This window comes from Geotrypetes seraphini, chromosome 1, assembly GCF_902459505.1.
Source record: "Geotrypetes seraphini chromosome 1, aGeoSer1.1, whole genome shotgun sequence".
NCBI lineage: Eukaryota > Metazoa > Chordata > Amphibia > Gymnophiona > Dermophiidae > Geotrypetes > Geotrypetes seraphini.
In genome coordinates, this window is record NC_047084.1 from 92,130,762 (window position 1) to 92,156,457 (window position 25,696).

At 43.9% G+C, this 25,696-nt stretch overlaps 1 protein-coding gene across 4 annotated transcripts in view; it reads left to right on the plus strand.

Annotated features, from left to right (window-relative positions):
* PIAS2 (protein inhibitor of activated STAT 2) overlaps window positions 1-25,696 on the plus strand; it is a 136,105-nt gene that overhangs the window by 68,378 nt on the left and 42,031 nt on the right. For all 4 annotated transcript variants that reach the window (XM_033934957.1, XM_033934942.1, XM_033934950.1 and 1 more), the window contains exons 7-8: window positions 15,998-16,103; window positions 24,078-24,151. In XM_033934957.1, the coding sequence (XP_033790848.1) occupies window positions 15,998-16,103; window positions 24,078-24,151 (180 nt within the window). The remainder of the gene's footprint in view (window positions 1-15,997; window positions 16,104-24,077; window positions 24,152-25,696) is intronic.

Below are 25,696 nucleotides of genomic sequence, written 5' to 3' on the forward strand. Positions count from 1 at the left end.
AGGGATTTGATTTCTCACCCCCCCCCTTACCCTCCCACCTTTCAAGGACCCCTTTATTCCCTCCTCCTGACCCTCTTCAACCCCTCTCTGAATGTCACCTAGAGCCTGAATAGGTATGTGTGACACACAAATAGAAGATTAGATTAGATTAGGATTAACTTTAATGTTTAATAAAAATTTGCGGTGCCACCATTTCTTGATGAACAGGACAAAGTGGTTTAAAATAAAACCAACATTACAGGACATACACAGACATCCAAGGCAGTAAGCAAACTAAGAAAGTAACCAGATTACCAACTGTGACTAGCAATCCAGCAAACTTTGCTCATGACATCATCAAAGTCATGAGCAAATTTTCAGCTCTGGATCAGGTAATAGGTAGGAGATTCCACCTCCAAGGCTACCTTCTGCAGACTTCCTTTCAAGGGTCAAATGAAGGCACAGCTATGGGCACAAGGATGGCACCACAATATGCAAACTTCTTCATGGCAGAACTAGAAGAGACATTTCTAAATACATTTCAAACAAAACCACCGGTATATTGATGCCATTTTCATGATTTGGTCTGAGGGAGAATGACTCAAATAATTCTATAATTCTTTCAATACATACCATCCTACATTCAAATTCAAAATTGACTATTCCCTAGAAAAAGTCAGTTTTCTAGACACCACAGTCTCTATCAACAATGGTTATATACAAACATCTAAATACACAAACAGATGCAACTATTCCAGCTGTCATCTTTCACATATAAAAAAAATCCATTATACACAGCCAATCAAAATGATACCATCGCATCTGCTCTGACCCCCAATGACAGAAATAAACATCTAAAGTCCCTGACTGAATCCTTCAAACAAAAAGTATACACCCCTAAAATAGTCTAAGAATATTGCCTCTTCCCTTTGAACAGATGACACTAAACTGTTCAAAGTTGTTAAAATGCATGCAGATTGTGAAAAATTGCAGGTAGACCTTAGGAAATTGGCAGATCAAATTTAATGTGGACAAGTGCAAAGGACTTTGGGAAGAATAATCCAAATCACAGTTACCAGATGCTAGGGCTCACTTTGGGGGGTTAGTGTCCACGAAAAGGATCTGGGCGTCATTGTAGACAACATGATGAAACCTTCCGCCCAATGTGCAGCAGCAGCCAAAAAAGCAAACAGGATGCTAGGAATTATTATAAAAGGGATGGTTAACAAGACAAAGAATGTAATAATGTCTCTGTATTGCTCCATAGTGCAACCTCTTCTAGAAAATTGTTACCCTCCCCACTGTACTGTTGTAAAACCTGCCTGCCGCACCACCTTTCTAAACCCACCCGCCCGCTGCCGCCAAACCTCCTTTTTAAACCCACCCACCCACTGCCACAACACCACCTTTCTAAACCCACCCACATGCTGCCGCCGCACCACCTTTTTTTTTAACCCCCCCTCCCCGGTCCGTCCGTCTGCCATCGCTGTTCCCCCTTTTTTACCTAATGGTCCAGCCAGCTCCTCATTTCCTGGCCAGCGGCAACTCGCGAGAACTTATGGCAATCAATTGGAAAGCAGCACGGGGCTGAGCGGGAGAGCGTAAAGCTTGCTTCTGACGGCCTGCTGATTTGTTTCCCCGCTGGCTGGGAAATGAGGAGTCTATTAAAGGGAAGGCTGCCACGGCATGCAGGGAGGGAGCGAAACCGGCTGGAGCTGATGTCAGAATTTTTTTTTTTTGTTCAAACATTCTTTATTAAAATTTTAAAACAGAAACACAGCATGAACAACAGAGCAAAAATAAAATAAGCATACAAAGAAGTTAAGCATTTTCAGCATAAAGATAAGATTGAAAAGTGGCCCACATACTATTGACAGAACAGAACCGAGAGGTAAAGTAATCATTCTCCATTTCAAACTTATGGGTTAGAGAAACCAAATTCCACCAAGTAGCCACATGTAAATCATGATGAATTTTCCAGTTTCTAAGAATCACTTTCATGGCAAGAGCCATCAAAAGATCAAATAAACGAGAGTGATCCTCAGAAAGGGGAGATCAAGTACAGTGCTTCTCCAAAATACAATAGCCACAGTGAGCTCCTCATCTATAGAGAAAATATGAGAAATAATACTCCAAACAGAAGACCAAAAAGAGTGTAACTTAGAACATTCATAAATCATATGTACCAAGGTACCAGTCTCAGCAACACAATGCCAACAAAAATCAGATGCTAAATGTCCAATACGGAACAATTTCCTCGGAGTCCATAGAGCGCGATGATAAACAAAAAATAAGGACTGTGTCAGATTAGCAGATATTGATATTTTAAAAGTCCGAAGCCAAAAATCCTCCCATTGTACAGAAGTTAAAGTACCTGGCACATCCTTGTCCCAAACAGCATACAATGAGTGAGGAGAGGTATCATCATACTTATTAAAAGGTCCTTATATATACGAGAAGATAAATGTTGCTCTGTACATAAAATAGACATGTATTTATAGAGATCAGGGAGCTCAGTAGAAAGCGACAGCTTACTTTTAGTCAAACATTGTTGTAATTGCAACCATTGATACGAGGCCAAATCAGCCAAATGAAACTGACCTTGTATATCCTGAAATGTACGTAAAGTTTGATTCCACAATTGAGCCAGGAAGAATATCCCTTTAGCCATCCAAGATGGCCAAAAAATAGGGGCAAGAGCAATGCGAAGATTGGTGTTAAGCCAAATAGATTGATGGAGAGTATCCCGTATACGAGTCTGAAAAAGTGAATCCAGCTTCAAAAAAGCCTGAATAGTGCCCAACCTAAAGAAGGGAAACCTAAAGAAGGAAAAGTCAGCGATCCTAGTGGGAGACTCGATCCTGAGGCATGTGGCAGCCACATAGCAGGAGGGAGAGAGGATTGACTGGTGACCTGCCTCCCAGGAGCGAGAACCAAGGACATCGTGGACAAAATTGGAAAGATCCTGGAAGGAGCGGAGACGGAAGAGACCATAATAATGATCCACATCAGGACGAACGATGTCAGCAGGAGAGACTACAGAAGAAGCACGCTGAATAGAACAGTTCAAGATTCTGGGAAGGAAGCTGAAGATGAGGACCCAGAAGATAGCGTTCTCAGAAATCCTACCAGTACCAAGGGCAGATGTGAAAAGGCAGGAGGAACTACAATCAATAAATGCGTGGATGAGGAGATGGTGTGAGGAAGAAGGGTTCCACTTCGTGACGAACTGGACAACGTTCTGGGGCAAAAGCAAGCTCTACAGGAGAGATGGACTGCATCTGAGTACGGCGGGATCAAGACTTCTAGCAAACAACGTCAGGAGAGGAATAGAACAGGCTTTAAACTAAGAAGAAGGGGAAAGCCGACAGTCGACCAAGCGTCGACGAATCGGAAGAAGGTATCCCGTGAAGATACCAAGGGGAAAAAAGCTGGGAAGAAACAATGGACAAATTACAGGAGTCGACTAACCCAGAAGAGGAGGTTAGAAGGATTGTAACAAAAGAGAAGAAACTAAAGACCGAAGCACTGGGAAAGGAAATGAAGACAAGAAAATACCAGGATCTAAATTGCATTTATACTAATGCAAGGAGCCTAAGAAACAAAATGGGGGAATTAGAAGCCATGGCCAATGCAGAGGACATAGACATCATTGGAGTCTCTGAAACGTGGTGGAATAAAGAAAACAAATGGGATACAGCACTGCCGGGATACAAGCTCTATCGCCAGGACAGGTCAGGAAAGAAAGGAGGTGGAATAGCCCTATACATGAAAGAAAGCATACAATCGACAAAAATGGACACAGCAGAGACGACCAAAAAAGCTGGAATCGCTATGGGTTAAAATACCAGGATGGAAAGGGCCTCAAATAAAGATGGGCCTATACTATTGTCCACCTGGGCAAACCAGAGATATCGATGAAGAAATGGAAGCCGAGATGAAGCGAGAATGCAAAAGCGGTAACACGGTTATTATGGGAGACTTCAACTACCCCGGGATAGACTGGAGTCTTGGAAGCTCAAAATGCGCTAAGGAGACAGAATTCCTGGAGGCTATACATAAGAACATAAGAAGTTGCCTCCGCTGAGGCAGACCAGAGGTCCATCCTGCTCAGCGGTCCGCTCCCGCGGTGGCCCATCAAGCCCATTGCCTGAGCAGTGGTCTATATCTATCTATACCCTTCAATCCCTTTTTCTTTTAGGAATCTATCCAAACCTTCTTTGAAATCATTTAATGTGTTCCTGTCTACCACAGCCTCTGGAAGCGCGTTCCATGTATCCACCACCCTCTGAGTGAAGAAGAACTTCCTAGTGTTTGTTCTAAACCTGTCCCCTTTCAGTTTCTCCGAGTGCTCCCTTGTACTTGTGGTGCTCCTTAATTTGAAAAATCTGTCCCTGTCTACTTTTTCTATGCCTTTCAGGATCTTGAAGGTTTCTATCATGTCTCCTCTAAGTCTCCGCTTTTCCAGGGAGAAAAGTCCTAGCTGCTTTAATCTGTCGGTAAATGGGAGATTTTCCATTCCCTTTATCAGTTTAGTTGCTCTTCTCTGTACTCCCTCTAGTACCGCCATGTCCTTCTTGAGGTGCGGCGACCAGTACTGGACACAGCACTCCAGATGTGGCCGCACCATTGCACGATACAGCGGCATGATGACTTCCCTCGTCCTGGTCGTGATACCCTTCTTAATGATACCCAACATTCTGTTAGCTTTCCTTGAGGCCGTGGCGCACTGCGCCGATGCCTTCAGTGTTGCGTCTACCATCACTCCCAGGTCTCTCTCCAAGTTACTGACCCCTAGTGGTGTTCCCCCCATTTTGTAAGTGAACATCGGGTTCTTTTTCCCCACGTGCATGACCTTGCATTTCCCTACGTTGAAGCTCATTTGCCATTTTTCGGCCCACTTTTCCAGCTGCGTTAGATCCTTTTGGAGATCTTCGCAGTCTTCCCTCGTTTGAGCCCTGCTGTATAGTTTGGTGTCATCTGCAAATTTTATGACCTCACACTTGGTTCCCGCTTCTAGGTCGTTTATGTAGATATTGAACAGGAGCGGTCCCAGCACCGACCCCTGTGGAACTCCGCTCGTGACCCCTTTCCAGTCCGAGTAGTGGCCCTTTACGCCTATCCTCTGTTTCCTGTTTGCCAGCCAGTTTTTGATCCATCGGTGGACCTCCCCTTGCACCCCGTGGTTCCATATCTTTTAGAGCAGTCTCTCGTGTGGTACCTTGTCGAAGGCTTTTTGGAAGTCGAGGTAAATGATATCTATAGATTCCCCTTTATCCACCTGGCTGTTCACCCCCTCAAAGAAGTACAATAAGTTTGTGAGGCAAGACCTACCCTTACAGAAGCCATGCTGACTCGGTTTTAGCTGCACATTGTTTTCGATATATTCACAGATGCTGTCCTTAATCAGTGCCTCCATCATCTTTCCCGGGACTGAGGTCAGGCTCACCGGCCTGTAGTTTCCTGGGTCGCCCCTTGAGCCCTTCTTGAAGATGGGCGTGACATTTGCTATTTTCCAGTCCTCCGGGATCTCTCCGGTTTTTAGGGATAGGTTGCATATTTGTCGGAGTGGCTCCGCTATTTCGTGTTTTAGTTCCTTGAGTACCCTTGGGTGAATGCCGTCCGGACCTGGCGATTTGTCGCTTTTTAGTCTGTCTATCTGCTTGAGTACATCCTCTTGGCTTACCTTTAAATTGACCAGCTTATCATTTTGGTCTCCTATTACGATTTCCTTGGGTTCCTGAATGTTGGTTGTATTCTCCCTCGTGAAGACTAACGTGAAGAACTCATTTAACTTGTCAGCTATCTCTTTCTCTTCTTTTACTACTCCCTTTCTATCTCCATCATCCAATGGTCCCACTTCTTCTCTTGCCGGTTGCTTCCCCTTGACGTATCTGAAGAAAGACTTGAAGTTTGTTGCTTCCTCTGCCAGTCTCTCTTCGTATTCCCTTTTTGCTTTTCTAACCAGTCGGTGACACTCCTTCTGGTGTTCTTTGTGCACTTTTTGGTTCTCCTCTGATTGGTCTTTTTTCCATTTTCTGAATGATGCTTTTTTGTCGCTTATCGCCTTCTTCACTGCATTTGTTATCCACACTGGGTTTTTTGTTCTATTTTTTTGCACCCTTTCCTGAACTTGGGGATGTACAGGTTTTGTGCTTCGTGCACAGACCCCTTGAGTAAGGTCCAGGCTTTTTCTACGGATTCCATCTTTCCTATGTTGCCTTTGAGTTTCTTTCCCACCATTTCCCTCATGGCATCATAATTTCCTTTTTTGAAGTTGAGTGCCGTCGTTGTGGTTCTTTTCCCCTTTGATGATCCAATTTCTAGCCTGCACTGGATCGTGTTGTGATCGCTGTTACCTAGCGGGGCTAATACTGCCACCTCCTTTGCTTGCCCCCCTAGTCCGTTGAAGATTAGGTCAAGAGTGGCATCGCCCCGTGTTGGTTCCGTGACCAGTTGCTCCATGAAAAAGTCCCTCGTGACCTCTAGGAATTTGGTCTCCCATGCGCAGTTTGAGTGTCCAATACTCCAGTCTATCCCAGGATAGTTGAAGTCCCCCATCACCACCACATTTCCGCTTCTGCATACCTTCCTCAGTTCAGCCTCCATGTACTGGTCGATTTCTTCCGGTTGTCCAGGTGGGCGGTAGTACAGACCCAATTTAATGTCTGCCCCAGTTCCTCCTTGTAGCTTAACCCATAGTGATTCCAAGCCATCCGCCCGTACTGTTGTTTCCATCCTGGCTGAGGGTATGGAGTCTTTTATGTACAGTGCTATTCCTCCACCCTTTTTATGTGTCCTGTCTCTCCTGTATAGTTTGTACCCTGGTATGGCCACATTCCACTGATTGTCCTCAGTCCACCACGTTTCTGTAACTCCAATTATGTCCAGGTCCTTTTTGCTGGCAATGATTTCTAGTTCACCCATTTTGGCTCTTAGGCTCCTAGCATTTGTGTATAGGCAGTTTAAGACCCAGGTTTTTGCCCTCTCTTTTGGTTTTCCTCGTGTTTTGGGTCTCCTGCAGTCCTCCTCGTGGTTTGCCAGCCCCCGAGCTTCATCTCGGTCATCCTCCTCCTGTTGTGTGTCTGTGACGTCCTCAGTCTTCTCTGTTGGTTTTCCTCGTGGTTTGGTGCTCCTGCCGATCTCCTCATGGGCTGCCAGTCCCTGAATCTCGTTCCGCTCATCCTCCTCCTGTGGTGCGTCTGTTTCGTCCTCAGTCTGCTTCCCCATTTTTGGCTCCGACTGTTTCCTCCTTTTTCCGCTTTTTAGCTTCATTTGTTCCTTAGGCCCCTGCATTGCATCCTTGGTTTTATTTACAAAAAATGTCCACTCAGTCTCGAGCTCTCTATCGCCTGTTCCCTGTTCAGTATCCTTGTTTGATACTCTGGTCCGATGTGTCGATGTCAGATCGACTGTCGGCTTTCCCCTTGTCCTCAGTTTAAAGCCATGTCTATGCTGGTCTGGATGTTTCGTGCCAGCATCCTCGTCCCCGCTGTGCTCAGGTGCAGTCCGTCCCTCCTGTAGAGCTTGTTTTTCCCCAGGAAGGTTGTCCAGTTTCGTACAAAGTGAAAACCCTCCTCTTCGCACCATCTCCTCAGCCACCCGTTTATTGCTTGCAGCTCGGTCTGCCTCCTTGCATCCGCCCTTGGTACAAGATTGTTTCATGGAGCAGCTTCTTAGAGAACCAACGAGAGGAAATGCCACTCTGGATCTAATCCTAAATGGGTTAAGGGGACCTGCAAAGGAAGTAGAGGTAGTGGGACTGTTGGGAAACAGGGATCATAACATGATCAAGTTCAAGGTTGAGGTAGGAATACCGAATGGAAAGAGAACCATAGCGACAACTTTCAACTTCAGGAAAGGAAACTACGAAGCAATGAGGGAAATGGTAAGAAAGAAACTTAGGAACACTTCCAAAAAATGGCAAACGGTAGAACATGCCTGATCTTTTCTCAAGAACACGGTGAGCGAGGCGCAAAATCTGTATATCCCCAGATTCAGAAAGGGGTGCAAAAAGAGTCGAACAAAAGACCTGGCGTGGATAACTAAAATAGTGAAGGAAGCGATAGGCAATACAAAAAATTTATTCAGGAAATGGAAAAAGGACAAAACTGAGGGGAACTGGAAAGAGCACAGGAAGTATCAAAAAGAATGTCTCCGAGTGGTTCGAAAAGCCAAAAGAGTATGAAGAGAGGCTAGCCAGGGAAGCACGAAATTTCAAACCGTTCTTTAGATATGTTAAAGAGAAGCAACCGGCTAGGGAGGAGGTGGGACCGCTGGACAACAGAGACAGGAAGGGAGTGGTGAAGGAGGAGAAAGAAGTGGCAGAAAGACTTAACATGTTCTTTTCGTCTGTATTCACAAACAAAGACACATCCAACATACCGGAACCTGAACAATTCTTCAATGGAAATCAAGCAGAAAAATTAACATCCGTGGAAGTGAGCCTTGAAGATGTCCGCAAGCAGATAGAAAAACTAAAAACTGACAAATCTCCGGGTCTGGACGGAATCCATCCAAGGGTTCTGAAAGAATTAAAGGAGGAGATAGTGGAACTATTGCATCAAATTTGCAATCTATCCCTGAAAACAGGCATGATCCCGGAGGACTGGAAGATAGCCAACGTTACGCCCATCTTTAAAAGGGATCAAGAGGTGACCAGGGAAACTACAGACCTCGGTTCCGGGGAAACCACAGACCTCGGTTCCGGGGAAAATGATGGAAGCACTGATAAAAGAAAACATCGATGAACATTTTGAAAGAAATGAACTTCTGATAACCAGCCAACATGGTTTCTGCAAGGGGAGATCGTGCCTAACAAACTTATTGCACTTCTTTGAAGGAATTAACAAAGGAGACCCCATAGACATCATATATCTAGATTTTCAAAAAGCCTTTGACAAGGTGCCCCATGAACGCCTACTCCGGAAACTGAAGAACCATGGGGTGGAAGGAGACGTACATAGATGGATCAGAAACTGGTTGGCGGGTAGGAAACAGAGGGTAGGAGTGAAGGGCCACTACTCAGACTGGAGGAGGGTCACGAGTGGGGTCCCGCAGGGCTTGGTACTCGGGCCGCTGCTATTTAATATATTCATAAATGATCTAGAAACAGGGACGAAGTGCGAAATAATAAAATTTACAGACGACACCAAATTATTTAGTGGAGCTCGGACTAAAGAGGACTGTGAAGAATTGCAAAGGGACTTGAACAAACTAGGGGAATGAACGACGAGATGCAGATGAAGTTCAACGTTGAGAAATGTAAAGTATTACATGTGGGAAACAGAAACCCGAGGTACAACTATACGATGGGAGGGATGTTATTAAATGAGAGTACCTAAGAAAGGGACTTTGGGGTAATGGTGGACATGACAATAAAGCCGACGGCATAGTGCGCAGCAGCCGCTAAGAAGGCAAACAGAATGCTAGGCATAATCAAGAAGTTATCCTGCCATTGTATCGGGCGATGGTGCGTCCGCATCTTGAGTACTGCGTCTAATATTGGTCGCTGTACCTTAAGAAGGACATGGCGTTACTCGAGAGGGTTCAGAGGAGAGTGACACGTCTGATAAAGGGGATGGAAAACCTTTCATACACTGAGAGATGGGAGAAACTGGGTCTCTTTTCCCTGGAGAAGAGGAGACTTAGAGGGGATATGATAGAGACTTATAAGATCATGAAGGGCATAGAGAGAGTAGAGAGGGACAGATTCTTCAAACTTTTGAATAATAAAAGAACAAGAGGGCATTCAGAAAAGTTGAAAGGGGACAGATTCAAAATGAATGCTAGGAAGTTCTTCTTTATCCAACGTGTGGTGGACACCTGGAATGCGCTTCCAGAGAGAGTAATAGGGCAGAGTACAGTACTGGGGTTCAAGAAAGGATTGGACAATTTCCTGCTGGAAAAGGGGATAGAGGAGTATAGATAGAGGATTATTGCACAGGTCCTGGACCTGTTGGGCCGCCGCGTGAGCGGACTGCTGGGCACGATAGACCTCAGGTCTGACCCAGTGGAGGCATTGCTTATGTTCTTATGATTAAAAAGTAAATGGTAGAATCAAAATTCTCTTTATTCCCACCCAGCGAGGAAATATCAAATCATTATACAGTTGAAACCAATACCAACTGTGCCTCAGAAGAAAAGCCCAATGATAACGATAGAAGTTAGGGAAATTAACCCCTCAATGACACTTTGACCGTTGAAGAGAGCGTTTCAACACTCGAGGAGGTTTACCCTGCCACAAAAATCTACTGATCTTGGACTCCAATAACTTATAATATGCTAAGTTAAACAAACATGGTGACATCATGGAGTTATAGTTAATAACAGGCGCTATCATCATTTTAACAGCCTCCATTCTCCCCCACCAAGGAAGGAACGATGGAGACCATTTCCGTAATAGGCCCTCTACAGTAGTCAACACCCTAGCTCTATTAAGGGACAGACTAGAATCAAAATCTGTCGCAAACAAAATCCCAAAATATTTAACTGATGAAGTAACCCAATTAAAAGAAAAATTAGAGACATCTTGTTGTACACAGTGAACATTCAAAGGCAAGATATCATACTTTTCCCAATTAATTTTATAACCGGAAATAACAGAAAAATCTGAAATAAGAGCCATCAAAGGGGGGATGGAATTGGATATATCCGAAAGATATATGACCATATCATCCGCATATAGAGAAATCTTAACCTCCTGAGAGTGAAATTTAATACCCTGAATCAGAGTAGATTGACGAATGGCAAGGGCAAGTGGTTCCAAAGCCAGATTGAAAAGGAGCGATAATTTTTTAATCTCCATAGGATCCTGATCTGGCTTTGGAAACAGTACTATAAGTGCTTCAAAAAAAGTGGAGGAAGCATGCATATTATACGAGATATGATCATATAATTTCAATAATCTAGGCAAGAGAAAAGAAGAAAACTTATGGAAAAATTCCACCGGGAAACCATCCCCCTAGGTGACTTACAGAGTTTCAATGATTTTAAAGCATCTTCCAATTCCTCCACAGTAATAGGAGTACTGAGACTAGCAACATCAACTTCCGACAAGGAAGGATGAGATAGTCCAGCAAGAAAGTCTGATATCTTGTCTTCACCAAGAGTATAGTCTGTAACATATAGGGAAGAATAAAAATCAGCAAAAAGCGAGCTAATCTCTTCAGTACTCGTGACCACCATTCCCGATGGAGATCTAATACCAGGAATTTTCTGAGCAGCCTTTCGAGATTTTAAATAGGAAGCAAATATACATCCAGCCTTATTACCACTAGCATAATATTTAGCTGACTTTTTAAATAAAAATGCTGCAGATTCCTCAGAGCAAATAGTATTATATCAATACTACAAGCGCAATAAATCATAATAAACAAGAAGATTATTACTACAAGCATGCTGGTGTTCAAGATCCTTAATCTGAACATCCAACTCCTGTTTTAATTTCAAAGTAATCTTATGTTGTTTAGCGACATAATTCATAATGAAACCTCGAAGAGCAGCTTTCATAGCATCCCATTGTATTCTCACCGAAGTGAAAGCATCATCATTGAAAATAAAAAATTCAACTAGAAAAGCTTCAACTTCAATGACAAAGGTATCATCCAGGAGAAGGGAGGTATTAAATTGCCATCGGGAATGTGTAGTAGAAGTGAAGTCTCCAGTCAGAACCACACTAACAGCTGCATGATCAGAGACTAAAATAGGATGAATCTGAGTAGAGACCACCTGAGAAATTAACTGTTTGGAAAGCAAAAAATAATCTATACGGGAATAAGATGAATGAGGAGCAGAAAAACAAGTATATTCCTTTCCAGTAAGATTCAGCAAGCGCCATGGATCAGTTAATCCAAGTTCATTCATAATAGATCATAGGGTAGAACGAGATGTAGAAGAAGAAATTTTGCGAGAAGAGGACAGATCTAAAAGGGGGTCCAAACAAAGATTGAAATCTCCACCTACCAATAAAGGCACTGTATTAACAAGATCAGGTAAAGAAAACACTTCCTTAAAAAATCCTGGGTCATCCCGGTTAGGTGCATAAATAGAACATTGAATAAAGCACCATTATGCGATAACTGAACCCACACCCATCTACCGTGTACATCTGATTTATGCTGCACTACAGCAAAAGTTACATGCTTATGTATTAAAACTGCAACACCACCATGCTTTCTTACAGCAGGTGCAAAAAAGCATTGTCCCACCCAATCCGTTTGCAACTTCAGGAATTCTGCATTGCTCAGATGTGTTTCATGCAAACATATAATTGTAGGTTTCAAAGATTTTAAATAATTCAGAATCTTTTTCCTCTTTATCACATTATTTAGGCCATTGACATTTAGAGAAACACAGTGACAATCAGAACTGAGCATAAAAAAAGATATTAGGAGAGAATATAGAAAATGCTAAAAAACCATATAATAATGCTCCGGAGTAATACTGAAAAAACAACCCAACCATGAAACAAAACATCAATAAAACTAACATACAAAGGGCAACAAAAAAAGCTCTGAAGAGCATAAGGCAACTGCCTCTGTGGGATGAATAACAGGTGAGGAGAGGGGTTCAAAAGGCTCCCATAAGGCCAAGCAGAGAGTTATGAAATAAAAAACAAAAATCATGCACCGATGGTATAATATAACCAGTACCGAACTATAAGCAATAACCACTAACAATCATAACACCATCAAATAACCAGCTGAGACCAGAAGAAGGCATACATAGCATTCAAGGAGGATGAGAGGATTGCACGTCCATATCAGAAAGACGTTGATGCTGAAGATAAGTTTGAAGATCTTCGGGTGAATCAAAGTTCTATGTCACATTATTTAAAGTGACTCGCATCCGAGCAGGATAATACAAGCCATATTGCTCATTCAACTTTTTCAATTTGGGACGGAGGGCCAAAAACTGCTTCCGTTTGAAGGCTGTAGCTTTCGCAAAATCCGGTAGGATGATGATCTTAGAGTCCTTCCATTTCAGTGGAGCTTTGGCTTTAGCGGCATTCAAAATCGCCAGCACTTGAGGGTAGCGCAGATAGCATAGGCCTCGGGTAAGACGATAATGAAGAGGACCTCCCTGCCGGCACCCGATGGGCACACTCAACTTCCATCGGTGGGTCAAAATGCAGATGTAACAATTCCGGCAGAAATTTGACACAAAACCCCACAGGATCATTTGCTTTCACAGTCTCCGGTATGCCGAGAATGCGCAAATTATTTCGACGACTTCTATTAGCTAAATCTTCATAGTCTTGTTGGAGTTTCACAATCATTTTAGTATGTGCGTCATATGTTTTCGACTTCATCTCAATCGCTTCCGTTCGAGAATCCAGACTCTCAAACTTTTGGCAAAGCATAGACAATTGCTCCGATTGAGAGTTCACACCAGCCTGCAAATCTTTAAGCACTGAGTGAATAGATTGAAGCATCTCCTTGATCTCAGCGAACTCTTCCCGCATGGCTACAAGCAAGGCTTGGTTCGTGACGTCTTTAGCAGCCGATGCCTTGTGAGGTGAAGGCAGATCTTGTTTCGATCGTTTAGTAGATTGACCAGCCGCAAATGCTGTGTCAATACGCTGCATTTTAGACATAATCCAATGAGGCCCAAGAAAATCCAAAATAGAGAAAAGTTCTATGAGAAATAGTGATCCGAATGATGCATGAAAAGTAGGCCCAACAGGAGCTCCTCTGAAACACGTCATCTCACATGCTCAGCTAAACAGCACCCCCCCCTGATGTCAGAATTTTAAAAGGTATGGGGGGCTTTCCTGGGGCTAGCTGGCTAGTTTGGGGCTGGTGGGCTGGCTTGGGACTGCCTACCATTAGACGTGCCCACTACTAGATGTGCCCTGTACCCTGTCCTGGCCTACCACTTGACCACCAGAGGGGGGGCAGGGTACAGGGCACACCATTTGGTTCAGAATTTTTTTTTCTTGGTTTTTTCTTCTCTAGAGGTGGGTGCATCTTATGGTCAGGTGTGTCTTATGGAGCGAAAAATACGGTAGTTATCATATTAAGAATTGCAATATTAACCAGGATGGTCACCTCTGTCGGACAGTACTTTGGAAAAACTGATCACTGCACCAGTGTTTTTATGGTGAGAATACGAAAGAAACTTTAAAACAATCCAAGAATGTAAACCTTTGAAATCAAAATGATAAGGTATTTTGACACCTTCCAGACAGGACTTAATAGATATCTGGGCTTTCTTTCCCACTGTAAAGGCATTTTAAACTGCTCTGTCACCTTTCTGTCTCCTAACCACCCACCATTCCCTCTTCCTATCCCTGAAATGCTTTCATGGTTTCTTTATATTTACTGATATTTGTCAACATTTGCTTATTTCTGATCTGAAGAAGAAGGGTTACCTTCGAAAACTTATACAATTCATTGAGTTAGTCCAATAAAAAAAGGTATCACCTTATTTCCTTTGTTTTTTTGTTTTATTTCTTTATACTAGCTTGGAAAGTGGACTAACATGGCCAGCACACTATTTCACTCAAAATATATTCTGAAAGTAAAACATACCCTGAAAAAATGGGTTAATCAAATTATCTGTGAAATACAAAATATAAGCATTATATTTACATGACATGCAATTTAACTCTATTAGGAGTTGGAGTTGAGTCAGAGTTGGTACATTTTCACTACTCCAACTCTAGTAACCCAAAAATTGCTTCCGACACCACAGCCCTGGTTCACTGCAGTACCTGCTAGAGTGCCCCTTTCTCATGTTTGTGTGGACAGTTTGCTAAGAATGTTCACTTCATGGATGTCTCAATGGCTTGTCGTTTGTGCGTTTTTTAATTTGGACGTCTTCGTATTTGAAAATGTCCATAAAAGATAGACGCACTAAGGACTAATATGTCTAGATAGGTCATTTTGAAAAATGGTTGTTCAGAAACGGATATTTTTTCTACTGGATTTCTGGACATCTTTCCCAAAATGTCCAAACTTAGACGTCCTATTGAAAATGCCCTTCCACGTATGACTAAAGATGATGCATTTTAAAGCTTCATTTATGTTTGAAGGTATTGCTGCAGTGCCACAGTTTGGAACAAGTTTGTGTTTGAAGTGCTTGAAGTGTTTTAATGTTTTTCCTTATTTTTAAATAAAAAAGTTTGGTGGTAATTTTATGATGTTATGGTCTGTCTTTTTCTGACTTAACATTACCATTCTGAAAACCGAAAAATTCCAAAAACTGAAAATATGTCCCAATGATTTCAGATAAAGGATCTTATACCTGTAATACATAAGTATGGTGTGACTAAGGCCCGAATTCTAAATGGTGCCGTTATCAGTGGCTGCCTTAAAAGCAACCATCGATCATGTGTCAATCGTGTAATGGCAGCGTTTAGAGTATTGCGCCTTTGTGAAAGGTTGGCATCAGAAATGTAGGCCAGGGTTTTCAAGTCCTACGTTTCTGGTGCCTACCTTTGATGTATATTACACCTACGGAGGTGCTTTATGGCACCTAATGTCACTTCAAGCGTTAGACATCGTAAAAGTGCCTCTGTAGGCGCGATTCTGGTGCTGTTTTTTTAGGTGCTGGTAGGTGCCTTGATATTTATTTTAAAAGCATTTTTAAACGTTGTTTTTCTCTTAACTTACCGGCACCTAGGCTAATGTGCCATTTATAGAATATGGGCCTAAGAGTGTAAACTTTATTGATGAAATTTGAAGTGATTCATGAGAAAACTGTTGGGAGGTTACCTTTTTTTTTTTTTTTTTTTTGCCTCACCCTGTAGATACACTTCATCAACTAGCTCACCATTATCCACATATTTTTTCATCCTTTCAAAGAAATGTAGCAAATTGGTGAGGCAAATTGTGAATTTTCTCCTAGAAGCTAAGATCTTCTCATTGTACAGAAGAATTCAGCAATAGGTGACATTCTTAACAGTAAAAAGGTATGCCCAATTATATTGAAATTTTGCTTAGGGACATATCTGAAAATGATAATTTCTAGAATTATTTTTCAAGTTTAATTTTGATCTGTTTTTGCTTTGTAGAATTACTCCATGTCTGTTTATCTTGTACGGCAACTCACTTCTGCAATGTTGTTACAAAAGTTGAAATTAAAAGGAATTCGAAATCCAGATCATTCCAGAGCACTAAGTAAGTATTTTTCAGATGGAACATTTGTTGGCATGTCAGATATCTCACATTTCTTCCACCAGGTCTCAAATATGCCTATTATATCTATCTTTTCATTTAGTGTAATATATTCTAACTCTTTCATCTTGTTTCTTAGGCTTTCTGGCATTTGCATACACACATTTCAAACAATGTTTATCATATCTATTTACAATTTGCTCAACAGTTGGTATGGATAATTTTAAATCTTTAAAATCAACCTACTCTGTATTTAAGGAAACCTGGTCTACTGTGGCCCGTATTGCAATCTCGCTATCGGGATGCTCTGTCTTCCCTTTTATGATGATATCTTTTAAAGATACCTTGTTCCGAACCATGCGCTTTTGAGTGATTGTCTGCCTACCCCCTGTTTCTAGTTTAAAAGTTGCTCTATCTCCTTTTTAAATGTTGACACCAGCAGCCTGGTTCCATCCTTTTTTTTTTTCTCTCTCTTTCTTTATTTGTTACAATTACATAACAAAAATACAAGTATATCAACTTCTAACATAGCATACAAATTCTCATCAAATAAAGTCCAAGGCAATAATTTATCAATGATCAAGTCCACATTAAATGGCTGAGAGTGCCAAAGCTTAAAAAGGAGTAAAGAAAAAAATGGTTTAACATCTTGGCAGGCAAAGAGATGTGGCACATTCTTTAAATCAGGGGTGTCAAAGTCCTTCCTCGAGGGCCGCAATCCAGTTGGGTTTTCAGGATTTCCCCTATGAATATGCATGAGATCCATTTGCATGCACAGCTTTCATTGTATACTTCCTCCTTTTTCTATAAATATTGTAGTTCTTCCCCTTATCCTTTTCGTTTCAGTCCTGTCTGTTGATTACTGTGTTCTATTACTATTTGTGTCCTGTCCGTTTTACTGAGATCTTTACATCTGTCCCCCATATGTCTTATGACAAAGATCACGCACCATTTTGGTAGCCTTCCTCTGAGTGATTATCCCCTACAATCTGTTTCATACTCTAAGGTTGGAGGATAAAAACCTTCTTCTTTAGCATTTCTCCAGACTGGCACAGTTCACTGATGGGTAATAGCTCACTATGACCAACAAGTGGGGAGACTGAAACAAAACTTTGGCTTTAATACTAATAGCTGTGCTTCCCTCTAGTCCAGTGGTTTCAAACTCAAACCCTTTGCAGGGCCACATTTTGGATTTGTAGGTACAGTACTTGGAGGGCCTCAGAAAAATAGTTAATGTCTTATTAAAGAAATGACAATTTTGCATGAGGTAAAACTCTTTATAGTTTATAAATCTTTTCTTTTGGCTAAGTCTTAATAATCATATTGTAATTTATAGCTAAAGATCACAAAACTGTTTTTATTTTACTTTTGTGATTATGATAAACATAACGAGGGCCTCAAAATAGTACCTGGTGGTCCGCATGTGGCTCATGGGCTGCGAGTTTGAGACTACTGCTCTAGTCTAACCAGTTTTTGCTCAGTCTCAAGCAGGTGTGGTAAGTTGTGCCAGTCTTTCCTGAAAATGGTTAGTGTAGGCCTGTTGGAAGTTGTTTAGTGGCCTTCTTGTCCCTGTTTGGTGCTGGATTGAGCTTGGGGAGACCCTTTTGGGGGTCCATCCAACCTCAGGGGTGTCACTCAACGGGTCATGTGTTGAGTTCCTCCCCCCATTTCCTCCACCTCCCCAAAATTTTTCTAGAGCCCCGCATGTGGTGGACCCTCTGATTCGGGGGATCCACTCAGCATCCCGCTTTTTTCCTATGCATCAGGATATTTGGGATATTGTGCTTGCACAGTAGAAAGTGTTGGAGGTGCCCTTTCATTTTGCACGCTCTATGGCTCACCTGTATCCCATCCCAGAGGGGGATAGGGATACCTTGAAGTTGCTGGTGGTGGATGAGGTGGTCTCGGCTATTGCAAAGTGGCATATGGTGCCCGTTGAACGCAGCTCAGCCTTGAGGAACTCTGAGGAGTGTAGGCTGGAGTCCCTCCTTAAGCAGAATTTTGATGTCACTGCCCTTGCGGTTCATATGGCGATGTGTGGTGGTCTGGTTGCTTGAGCTTATTTTCAGTGGGCTGAGTGTGTCCTTGACAGTGAATCTGATGATTGGTCCTTGGTGGCACAGGAAGTAGCCAAAATTGAGATGGGTGCTTCCTATCTCTCTGATGCCATGTATGACCTGTTTTGGGTGTCGGCCAAGTCCATGGCTCTTGGGGTGGCTGCTCGTCGTACCTTGTGGTTCCGGGCTTGGTTGGCAGATGTGGCATCTAAGGCTAAGCTGATGAAATTTCTCTTTCCGGGGTCTTTTTTGTTTGGTGAGGATTTTGACAAGTTGGTTCAGACCTTATTGGACTCTAAGGTGCCCGTGGCCCCGGCTTCCTGAAGACCGTGTCCATCCGCCTGTGCAGGGTGGCATTGCTCGGGGGCATTTGCGTGATTTCCACAGATATCGGCCTGGTCTAAGGGCTGCTTCTTCCTGCCTCTGGGTCTCCCCGGAGCCGTTTCTTTCAGCGCATGCAGTCCTTTCGGGGGGGGGGGGGACGTGATTCCTCAGCCGGTTCCCCCGTCACCCGTCCGGCCCAAAGACTCCTTGCCTTAATTTCAGTGGGCGCTCGGTTGTAAGACTTTTCCAAGTGTGGGCTGAGATCACAACGGATCAGTGGGTCCTGGAGGTGATTTGGGATAGTTATGCTCTGGAGTTTTCCCGCTCCTTGCCATATCACTTTCTCACTTCTCCATGTCAAGCGGCATGGAAGAAGCGGGCCTTTCGTCAGATGCTTCAGAGATTGCTAGATCTCAAAGCGCTAGTGTCTGTCCCTCTGCAGGAGTGTTTCACCGGACAGTATTCGATTTACTTCGTAGTGCCCAAGAAAGGGGGGACTTTTTGGCCCATTTTGGATCTGAAGAGGGTCAACAGGGCTCTGTGAGTTCCATCTTTTCATATGGAGACCCTGAAATCTGTCATTCTGGTGGTTCAGCCAGGGGAATTTCTGACCTGTCTCGATCTGATGGAGGTCTACTTGCATGTTCCGATTCGTGCCCTCCCATCAGTGGTTCCTTCACTTTGCAATCTTGGCACTTATCAGTTTTGTGCGCTTCCTTTTGGTCTGGCTACGGCTCCGCAGAAGTTCACCAAGATTATGGTGGTCATGGCAGTGTCCTTGCGCAAGGAGGACATTCTGATTCACCCTATCTGGACGACTGGTTGAGCCAAGCAAAGTCTTTTCAGGAGAGTTCCCTAGTTACGGCTCTGGTTGTGGAGTTCCTGCAGTCGCTGGGACGGGTAGTCAACCTGTCCAAGAGAGTCAGTTGACTCTGTTTCAATGCCTGGAGTACCTTGGGGTTCTTTTCTACGGAAGCTTGGGAAGGGCTTCCTGCCAGTGGCCTGAGTGGTCAAGTTGCAGCTGCAGATTTGTCTTCTGATAACTTTCCGATGTCCTTGGACGCAAGTTTTTTCTCCAGGTCTTGGGGTTGATGGCAGCTTCCTTGGACGTGGTTCGGTGGGCCTGGGCTCAAATGCACCCACTTCAGCATGCTCTGCTTTAACGGTGGTTGCCCCATGTTCATGATATGAACTCTCCCGTTCCTCTTCGGGGGTTAGTTCGTCGCAGTCTCCGTGAGTGGCTACAGTCTTCCAATCTGGTGCAGGAAGTGAGTCTAGATCAGCCCCAGTGGACAATGCTTCTCACAGACGCCAGTCTCTTTGGTTGGGGAGCTCAGTGTCTCGGTCACTCGGCTTAGGGCAGCTGGTCTCTGGAGGGAGGCGCCTTGGTCGATCAGTGTTCTGGCTACCACAGCCATCCGTCTGGCATTGCTAGCATTCCAGACGTTGTTGATGTGTAAGTCTGTTCGGGTTCACTCAGACAATGCCACGGCGGTGGCTTATGTCAGTCATCAGGGGGGAACCAGGAGTTGTCTGGTTGCATAGGAGGCTGCTCTGCTCATGGTGTGGGCAGAGACTCATCTTCTGGACACCTCGGCTTCCCATATAGCAGAAGTGGAGAATGTCCAGGCGGACTTCTTCAGTCGTTACATGCTAGATCCTGGAAAGTGGTGTCTCAGTCCCTCAGCCTTCGAGTTGATTATGTAGTCTTTGGGGCTGCCGGTCAATGCCAGAGTGCTGCGGTTCTTCAGTCGACACAGGGATGTTCAGGTTGAGGGGCTGGATGCTTTGGTACAGCCTTGGTCGATGGCGGGCCTCCTGTATGTGCTTCTTCCGTGGCTGATGGTGGGCAGAGTCCTTCTTCGCATTGCTTGGCACCCTGGCCGCATGATCCTGGTGGCTTCGAACTGGCCCAGGCGCCAGTGGTGTGCGGATCTGGTTCATCTTCTCATGGCAGTTCCTCTTCTGCTGCCCTTCCTGCCTGACCTTCTGACTCAGGGCCCCATTCCAATGTTTGATTGGTGTCCCTTTCGTCTTATGGCTTGGTTCTTGAGAGGGAACGCTTATGTAAGAGAGGTTGTTTTTGAAGAGTGGTGTGCTGCACGTGGAGTGGTTTTCCTTTCGTGACTCTTTGCCTCTCATCTTGGAGTTCTTACAGGATGGCATGGATAGGGGCCTGGCCTGGTCTTCTCTCCTGCTTCAGCTTGCAGCTTTGTCTGGGTTTCACGGTTTGCTGCAGGGTAAGCGTTTAACTTCTTTTCTGGACGTGGTTCACTTTTTGAGGGCTGCTAAATTGCTTTGGTCTCAAGTGCGGCCTTCGGTTCTCACCTGGGATCTCAATCTGATCCTGCCCATGCTAATGCGCCTGCCCCTTTGAGCCACTGGGTTCCTGCTCGTTGAAGGACTTTACTCTCAAGGCGGTTTACCTGGTGGCCATTACTTCTGTGAGATGCGTTTCTGAGCTGCAGGCTTTCTCTTATAGGCCTCCCTTCCTGCAGTTTTCTAGGGATTGGTTGGTGCTACGGCCTGTTCCTTCCTTTCTGCTGAAAGTGGTCTCACCTTTTCATGTCAACTGATCCGTGGTCCTCCTGGTCGAGAGCTCTTTGGAACAGAGGCAGTTGCGCAAGTTGGATGTCTGTCGGGTCCTTCACTCTTATGTTCAGTGGACCCAGAAGTTCTGGAAGTCGAGTCATCTTTTTGTATTTTTAGCGGGTCCTCGTAAGGGGTACGGTGCTTCCAAGGCTGCCATTGTGCGCTAGATCAAAGAGACTTATTGCGTCTGCCTATTTTCTTCAGAAAAAGCCTTTTCCGGGTTTTCTCAACATAGTAGATGATGGCAGATAAAGACCCGAATGATCCATCCAGTCTGCCCAACCTGATTCAGTTCAATTCAATTTAATATAATTTTTTTTTTTTTTTTTAGCTATTTCTGGGTAAGAATCCAAAGCTCTGCCCAGTACTGTGCTTAGGTTCCAACTACTGAAGTCTCTGTCAAAACTCTCTCCAGCCCATCTACACCATCCCAGCCATTGAAGCCCTCCCCAGCCATCCTCAACCAAACAGCCATATTACAGACACAGACCGTGTAAGTCTGCCTAGTACTGGTCTTAGTTCTTCAATATTTACTATTATTTTCTGATTCTAGATCCTCTGTGTTCATCCCACGCTTTTTTGAACTCTCACTGGTTTCCTCTCTATCACCTCTCTCACGAGCACATTCCAGGCATCCACCACCCTCTATGTAAAGTAGAATTTCCTAACATTGCTCTTGAGTCTACAATCCCTCAACCTCAAATTATGTCCTGTGGTTTTACCATTTTCCGTTCTCTGGAAAAGATTTTGTTCTACGTTAATACCTTTCAAGTATTTGAATGTCTAAATCATATCTCCCCTATCCCTCCTTTCCTCTAGGGCACAGGTGTCAAAGTTGTTCCTCGAGGGCTGCAATCCAGCTGGGTTTTCAGGATTTCCCCAATGAATATGCATGAGATCTATTAGCATACAATGAAAGCTGTGCATGCAAATAGATCTCATGCATATTCATTGGGGAAATCCTGAAAACCCAAATGCATTGTGGCCCTCAAGAACCGACTTTGACACTCCTGCTCTAGGGTATACATATTCAGGGCTTCCAGTCTCTCCTCATACGTCTTTTGGTACAAACCTCCTATCATTTTCATTGCCCTTTTCTGGACTGCTTCAAGTCTTCTTATGTCCTTCACCAGATACGGTCTCCAAAACTGAACAGAATACTCCAAGTGGGGCCTAACCCACGACCTGTACTAGTTACGTCTCTTTATACAGCCCAGCATCCTTCTGGGCAGCAGCCACATTGTCACACTGTTTTTTTGCCTTTAGATCTTCGGACACTATCACCCCAAGGTCCCTTTCCCCATCTGTGCATATCAGCCTCTCACCTCCCAACATATACAGTTCCTTCCGATTATTAATCCCCACATACATTACTCTGCTTTTCTTTGCATTGAATTTTAGTTGCCAGATATTAGACTATTCCTGTTACTTTTGTAGATCCTTTTTCACGTTTTCCACAACCTCCTCGGTATCTACTCTGTTACAAATCTTGGTATCATCTGTAAAAAGGCAAACCTTTCCTTCTAACCCTTCAGCAAACATATTGAACAGGATCGACCCCAGCACCAAACACTGAGGGACTCCACTACTCACCTTTCCTTCCTCCGAGCGACTTCCATTAACCACCACCCTCTGGCGTCTGTCTGGCAACTAGTTTCCAATCCAGTTCACCACTTTGGATCCTAATTTCAGCCCTTCAAGTTTGTTCAAGACTCATTCCATTCAGGGTCAGGCAGCTTCTTGGGCTGAGTCTTCTCTGGTGCCTTCAGTGGATATCTGTAAGGCAGCAGTTTGGTCTTCTCTGCATTCATTTGTGCGACACTTCCGTGTGGATGTCCAGGCGTGTTGGACGCTGTGTTCGGTGAGCGTGTTCTGGTGGCAGCCCTCCGCGGGGTCCCACCTATGATGGGTACTGCTTTGGTATGTCCCATCGGTGAACTGTACTGGTCTGGAGAGATGCTGAAGAAGGAGAAATTAGATTCTTACCTGCTAATTTTATTTCTTTTAGATTCTCCAGACTGGTATAGTCCCCACCCTGTCTGTTTGTTGTACTTACGGGATTCGCATGAACAGTGTGTTTTATCTGTGGGTTCTAGTATTTTTATAGGGTTGGGGAGATCAAAAGAACAGCGGCTTTGGCTCAGCTGGCAAGCTGTGGGGACGTTTTGCTAAAGGGGCTTCTTCTATGCAATTTCCAACAGTATTGCTCTATGTTAGTTGTTACGCTGTTAGGAGTGTTGTTACATAGTGTTATGCATAGGTTATGGTAGGGAGGGAGGGGATTAAATTTTATGATTTAATGTTGATTATGATAGAAATTCAAGTGTTGTATTCAATTTCAAATGTCATTTTTTGTTACACTTGTTATAATAAGATATAAAGGCATGAATTAGTTTATTTGTGTTGTCTTTAATCAAAAGAGATTTTATTTGATGTAACATACAAAAATGATAAAAACAAGACCTTACCACATGGCTTATTTGAGGTTTGTAACTTAGCTGATCATCACACCATAGAACCAGAATAGTCAAGTGTAAGGAAAAAAACAATTTTTGACCATTTAAAACAGGCAAAACATTCAGAGTCCTTTGTTTACGAGATATCCACATTGCAGAGGAATTTTGGACATTTCAGAGCAAGATTATTCTCCGATAACCAGCCTGATATCAAGCCAAGTTTAACATTGAAGTCAGAAATGGCTACCTCACAATTATCATTCAGAAATATAAGGATTCGGGGGATAAAGAACTTCCAGTGCACTGAAAAGGAATGATCTGAGAAATATAATGCAAACCAATTGAGGACTGTTGATTTTATACCCAAATTGGAACGTGTAAGTTTTTCATATTTATGCACCTACTGTTTTTTATGTGCTACAGAAAGGCACCAGATGTAGGAAATTTAGAAACTCAGAATATTAGCTGTTGATATTTTGCTAAAGAATTGGTTTTTAGGTAGTACATCAGAATTATTTTTTTTGTGTATATGATTTTGTCTTTCTCAGTTAAGGAAAAACTTACTGCAGATCCTGACAGTGAAGTTGCTACAACCAGCTTGCGAGTTTCTTTGATGTGCCCTGTAAGTAAAGCTATACAATAAGTAAACCTTACTGTATTTAAGGATGGAAGAAACAACAAATTCCAAAATATAATCTGGCTGTATATCTTAACATACCAAAACTAAAGATTATCCTAGGACAGGCAGGCAGCATATTCTCAACAGTGGGTGCCCCGACGGAGCCCCGCAGCGGACAGCCTCGAAAGCAGACTTGCTTGAAGATCTTTGTAAGATCTTTGTAAGAGTGCTGCATTGCGCGAGTGCCTTCCCACCCGAGTTAGGGCACGCGTCTCCTGTGAGGTACCTCAGTTCAAAGTTTTCCGCGGAGCCGAGAAGTCCTCTTCACTTCAGCTCTGCAGCCTTTGTTGCCTTCTCTCACCGCGGCTTTCTTATTTTTTGTTAGTCACTGTGCTCGCATTTCTTATTAATAAAAAAAGAAAAAAACACTTATTTTTTCATTTTTTTCTGACCAGCGGCCTTTTGGCCTAGGACTAGCCGCTTACTTCATTCGTTACGTCGGCCTTTATTTTTTCTATGTCCCGGCCTTACCGGGTTCAAAAAGTGTAACTAATGTGGTCAGGCCATTTCAATCACCGATCCTCATAGTCGGTGTATTGCTTGCCTAGGTCCTGAACATTGCCCAGACGCCTGTTCGCGCTGTGCTACCCTTCAACCTCGAGCCCTTCGCAGACGACGTGCCAAGCTTCTTCAACTATTTGGCACTATGGAACCATCTGCTGAGAGAGTCTCGACCTTGGCTTCGGGGTCGACCTCAACTTCCTCGACCTCGACACCCACATCTGCCTCCACCAAGGCCTTGACTTCGACACCTCCGGTCTCGAAGGCCTCGCTGGCAGTTCCTCAGAAGTCTTCCTCGGTGGGTAAGTCTCCTGCCTCTGCTTCAGGTACCCTTCCTAAGAAGCCTCCAGAGTCTCAGGCATCCCAGGCCTTGTCCACGGTCCTGCCAGCCTCTTTGAGACCTCCAGCTAAGCGTGCCTCCAAGCATCGGGAATACTCATCTTCGAAGTCGCCCTCCTTGGAGCGCACTGCTGCACCTTTGAGACCTGATCCCTTTGTCTCGGTGCCTATGTTCGAGGACATACTGAAAGCCATTCTGACCACTCAGATTTTCTCAGTCGTGGCTCAGCTCCTCCCGACCTTGACCCTGTTTCCTATGAGCCAGTCTGAGCGGCAGTCTGAGGCCCCTGCCGAAGCACCTCGAGGCAAGCCTCGGAAGTCTCGTCGCTTTTCATCAAGTGACTCTTCACCTACTCCTCTGACACAGTCTCCTGAACCTCGATCGAGGCATCGCTCGAGACATTCGAGGCATCCTACTTCTAAGCTCAGTCAGGAGTCTTTTCTAAAGCAGAAACCCTCTCCTCCAGATACTGAGTCTTCTATGCCTCATTTATCAAAGGCTATCGAGACTTCTACTAAATCTAAACATAAGTCTTGCACGGCCAGTACACCGGCTGCTTCTCCTCGCAGTCTATCAATGTCGAAGACTCCTCCATCGAGTCCGCCTCCGAGGGAGCCTTCTCCTCCTGCCTCGACTCACTCCGTTCC